The sequence below is a fragment of the Scylla paramamosain genome, unplaced genomic scaffold (assembly GCF_035594125.1).
Source record: "Scylla paramamosain isolate STU-SP2022 unplaced genomic scaffold, ASM3559412v1 Contig81, whole genome shotgun sequence".
Classification (NCBI taxonomy): Eukaryota; Metazoa; Arthropoda; class Malacostraca; order Decapoda; family Portunidae; genus Scylla; species Scylla paramamosain.
Window position 1 is genome coordinate 200,001 of NW_026973746.1, and position 5,000 is coordinate 205,000.

Consider the following 5,000-nt stretch of genomic DNA (forward strand, 5'->3'; position numbering starts at 1 on the left):
GAGAGTTGTATGCAAAGATGTAACCCAACACAACCTTTTTTTTTCCTTTTGTACATTTTTTTCCCTCACCACACCCTTTATCATAACCACACAAGCTCAAATCACTCTCCTAATAAGCCCAGACGAGCACACTGACTCTCGCAGCGTTCAAAGTACATAACCCTGATTTAATCCAACATCTAAGCCCTTTATCGTCTAGTATACCCATCTTTTTACATCAGACCCTTTATCATAACGACATAACCCCAAATCATTCTTCTAGACACCCTTAATAACACGTAATAAGCCCAATAACCCTCGCAGCGTAGCGTCGGGGGGCTAAGGAGTGTTACATGCAAAGTCCACAAGCTTGATTTAATCCGTGTTTACGCCCTGCCTAGCCGCGCCTGAGTCTCCGGCGGCTGTTTAAGGCTTAGTGGGGCAGCGTCTTGGAGCGAGGCGCACGTGGAGTGAAACATTGGCTAGTCAAACACAAAGCGGCGATATTTCAAGCCCGGCTACTCTCTTTTAACTGAGGGAGAGGAGGAGGAGGAGGAGAAGCAGGAGGAACAAGAGGAGGAGGAGAAGGAGGAGGAGGAGGACGAGTAGAGAAAAAGAGGCCTTGTTCGTCCTTTTATTTTGTAAAATGTTTTTAAAAGGAGAAATTGTGAGGCAAGGGCAATTATTGTGATGTATCTGACCTAGGGAGAGGAGGGAGAGGGGAGACTGTGAAGGGAGCGAGGGAGAGGAAGAGAGAGAGTTATGGTGGGAGGGAGAGAATTACTGGTGGGAAGGAGAAGCGAAGGGAGAGAGAGAGTCATGGGTGGGTAGGAAGAGAGAGAGAGAGAGAGAGAGAGAGAGAGAGAGAGAGAGAGAGAGAGAGAGAGAGAGAGAGAGAGGTACAATGACATGGTAGGTAGATTGTGAGACAAACAGCCTGAGAAAGTAATAGACAGAGTTGGAAATCGCTAAGTGTATGGTGTGTGGGATGTGGTCGAGGGTGGGAGGGCGCGGGAGGCGGGGCGGTGGGAGAGAGACTGATAAATGTAAATACGAGTAAGTGAATAGGATAAACTGGTGGAGAGATAGATAGAGGAGTCAACAAGTGAATGAAAGACACAGATGCAGATACGAGAAGGTGAATGAAGTAAATTGGTGAATAGATCAATAGATAAGGAGTCAGTAAGTGAAATAGATTAACTGGGTAAGAAGTCTGGATGGAGAAATGAATAGGGAATCAAATGAATAAATGCGTTAATACAAGGAGTAGGTAACGTGGAAGCTTGATAGATTGATTAGCCAATTAGTGAATAAATAACTAAATACAAAAAGAAGGCAAGGTAAAAAATAATGAAACGTAAGTGATTCGAGTAAACAGGCTGATGAATAACTATATTAATAAACAAACATACGTGAATAAACTTTTCTCAGGCAGCGTGGTGGGTGACTAGGTGAAGCTCGGTAGTCAGGCCATTAGAGTCCAGTTGAAAGAGAGCCTCAAAAGAAGACAAAGTAAATTAATAAATAGGGATGAGAGGTGGACACTGCTAGGGATGTTTTACTGAGGGCCTGCCACGTGTAGGCCTGAAGGCTTCTTGCAGCTTCCCTTACGCCCTCAAAACGTGTTCATATACGAGTAGATGCGTAAACAGTTATATATTTGCTTTTAGTAGATACGCATGACATATAAGTAAGAAAACAAATATTTTAACTAAATTGCGAAAATAATGAAGAACTATGATGAAGAAACTTTGTCATGAAAAAAAAAAAGGAACAGAATGAATATCAACGGTTTTAAGGTAGTGGATAGTGATGAATAACACACACACACACACACACACACACACACACACACACACACACACACACACACACACTTCAAACACATCACAAGAGGTGATAAAAAGAAGAAGAAGAAACTGCAGTAATAATAATAACAGTACTGGAGAATATCAGCATAATTTTGATGGAGTGTTGCACGCAGCCTGCATGTTGAAGCGCCTTGGCCTCTCAGCAGGACTGTTTTCAAAGGCCACATAGATGATCAGTAGGATTCTCATCTCTAACTATTACAAGCTTAAACCCGTTATTTCTTATCCCATCTTGATTACTGACCTTGAGAATTTCGTTTGTTACCATTATTTACGTCACCAGTACCACAGAAAGACCTCATCAATCTCTTCTTAATCTTTTTTTGTCCTATCCTGACTACTGGTCTTGAGAATTTCGTTTGTTTACCGTTGATACATCGCCAGTACCACAGAAAGATCTCATCAATCTCCTCTTAATCTTCTTATCCTATCATGACTACTGACCTTGAGAATTTTGCTTACGTCACCCTTCTTGTATTCTCTGTGGCAATGAAAGACCTATCAGATCCCTCTTTAAACAGACGCCTCACTGGAGACAAGTGAAAGCGTAAATCTAACTTGATCAAGATTTAAGCCATTATTTCTCTATATAATCCTGAAGAAATCACTCTTAAAAATATAACATATACGTATATTTCATGAGAATTTCTCTAATGCATTAGAGAGAGAGAGAGAGAGAGAGAGAGAGAGAGAGAGAGAGAGAGAGAGAGAGAGAGAGAGAGAGAGAGAGAGAGAGAGAGAGAGAGTAAATTATTGGTGTTTATCATATTTTTTTCCCATCATGTGCATTAGGGTCGCCATTCAGTGAGAGAGAGAGAGAGAGAGAGAGAGAGAGAGAGAGAGAGAGAGAGAGAGAGAGAGAGAGAGAGAGAGAGGAGGAGGCAGTAGACACCTGCCGAAACGATAATTACTCCCAGTGAGGTGTGCAGCACTGTTCAGGGGGTGCTGTGAACTTATCATTAAACCCAGCTGTGACCTCACTGAACGTTTCCCTTTGTGTCTCACAACACAAGGGGGCAGTCACAGCCTGCCCTCTAAAGACAACTCTCTTCCTCCACACAAAACTACAAGCACCTAATAACACACACACCCTTCACTCAAAAATTTTAAAATCATCATGGCGACTCCTACACCAGCCTCGGAGTCCTCATCTGGGGAGGGGACCATAAATGTCCCCAGGTCGGACTGCCTTTCTGTCGACTACCCTAAGTGTCTTGACACCCCCCTCAACTTTTTCTTCATTAACTTCTGCAAAATTCGCGGTCTAAGATCTAATTTTCAATCTGTAGAACACCACCTCTCCTCTTCTAAACCTCATCTTCTTTTCCTCACTGAAACTCAGGTGTCTGAGGCAACTGACAGTAGCCCCTTTTCTGCTCCCTCCTACTTTCTCTATCCTCATTTTCGATCCAAAGCTGGATGCTGCGTTTATGTGCGCAATGACTTAACCTGCTCTCGTGCCCACGCTCTTGAATCTTCCGAGTTTTCCACCATCTGGCTACGACTACAGAGTCATTCTCATACTAAATTTATCTGTGCTGTATACCTCTCTCCTAACTCCTCTGATTATAAGAAATTCTTTGACTACTTAACTTCCAAAATGGAGCACATTCTGACCCTCTTCCCTTTTGCAGAGATCTCCATTCTTGGAGACTTCAATGTTCACCACCAGCTTTGGCTTTCCTCTCCCTTCACTGACCATCCTGGTGAACTAGCCTACAACTTTGCTATCCTCCATGACCTAGAGCAATTGGTGCAACATTCTTGATCTTTTCCTGACCTCTAATCCTTCTGCTTATGCTGTCACCCTTTCTTCTCCGTTGGGCTCCTCCGATCACAATCTCATATCTTTACCTTGTCCTATCACTCCAATCCCTCGTCAGGATCCCCCTAAGTGAAGGTGCCTCTAGCGTTTTGCCTCTGCTAGTTGGGGGGACCTGAGGAGGTATTTTGCTGATTTTCCTTGGAATGACTACTGCTTCCGTGTCAGAGACCCGTCTTTGTGTGCTGAGCACATAACAGAGGTGATAGTGTCTGGCATGGAGGCGTACATTCCTCACTCTTTTTCTCGTCCTAAACCTTCTAAACCTTGGTTTAACACAGCTTGTTCTCGTGCTATACATGATAGAGAGGTGGCCCACAAAAGGTACTTAAGCCTTCCATCACCAGAATCTCATTCACTTTATATTTTTGCCCAGAACCATGTTAAGTCTGTTCTCCAACTAGCCAAAAACTCCTTCATTAACAGAAAATGTCAAAACCTTTCAAGATCTAACTCCCCTCGTGATTTCTGGCATCTAGCCAAAAATATATCCATTAACTTTGCTTCTTCTTTCCCTCCTCTATTTCAACCAGATGGCACCACTGCTATCACATCTATTTCTAAAGCTGAACTCTTTGCTCAAACCTTTGCTAAAAACTCTATCTTGGACGATTCTGGGCTTGTTCCTCCTTCTCCTCCACCCTCTGACTATTTCATGCCACCTATTAAAATTCTTCGCAATGATGTTTTCCATGCCCTCGCTGGCCTAAACCCTCGGAAGGCTTATGGACCTGATGGGGTCCCTCCTATTGTTCTCCGAAACTGTGCCTCCGTGCTTGCACATTGTCTAGTCAAACTCTTTCAGCTCTGTCTGTTAACATCTATCTTTCCTTCTTGCTGGAAGTTTGCCTACATTCAACCTGTTCCTAAAAAGGGAGACCGTTCTAATCCTTCAAACTACCGTCCTATTGCTTTAATTTCCTGCCTATCTAAAGTTTTTGAATCTATCCTCAACAGGAAGATTCTTAAACATCTATCACTTGACAACCTTCTATCCGATCGCCAGTATGGGTTCCGTCAAGGCCGCTCTACTGGTGATCTGGCTTTCCTTACTGAGTCTTGGTCATCCTCTTTTAGAGATTTTGGTGAAACTTTTGCTGTTGCCTTGGACATATCAAAAGCCTTTGATAGAGTCTGGCACAAAGCTTTGATTTCCAAACTACCCTCCTACGGTTTCTATCCTTCTCTCTGTAACTTCATCTCAAGTTTCCTTTCTGACCGTTCTATTGCTGCTGTGGTAGACGGTCACTGTTCTTCTCCTAAATCTATTAACAGTGGTGTTCCTCAGGATTCTGTCCTGTCACCCACTCTCTTCTTCTTATTCATTA

General features: G+C 43.1%; 1 protein-coding gene across 1 annotated transcript in view; it reads right to left on the bottom strand.

Annotated features, from left to right (window-relative positions):
* Positions 1-1,931: 1,931 nt before the first annotated feature.
* The window catches only part of LOC135098793 (uncharacterized), a 37,563-nt gene continuing 34,494 nt past the window's right edge, over positions 1,932-5,000 (bottom strand). Inside the window, exon 5 of the mRNA XM_064001190.1 lies at positions 1,932-1,998. Within this exon, the coding sequence (XP_063857260.1) occupies positions 1,932-1,998 (67 nt within the window). The remainder of the gene's footprint in view (positions 1,999-5,000) is intronic.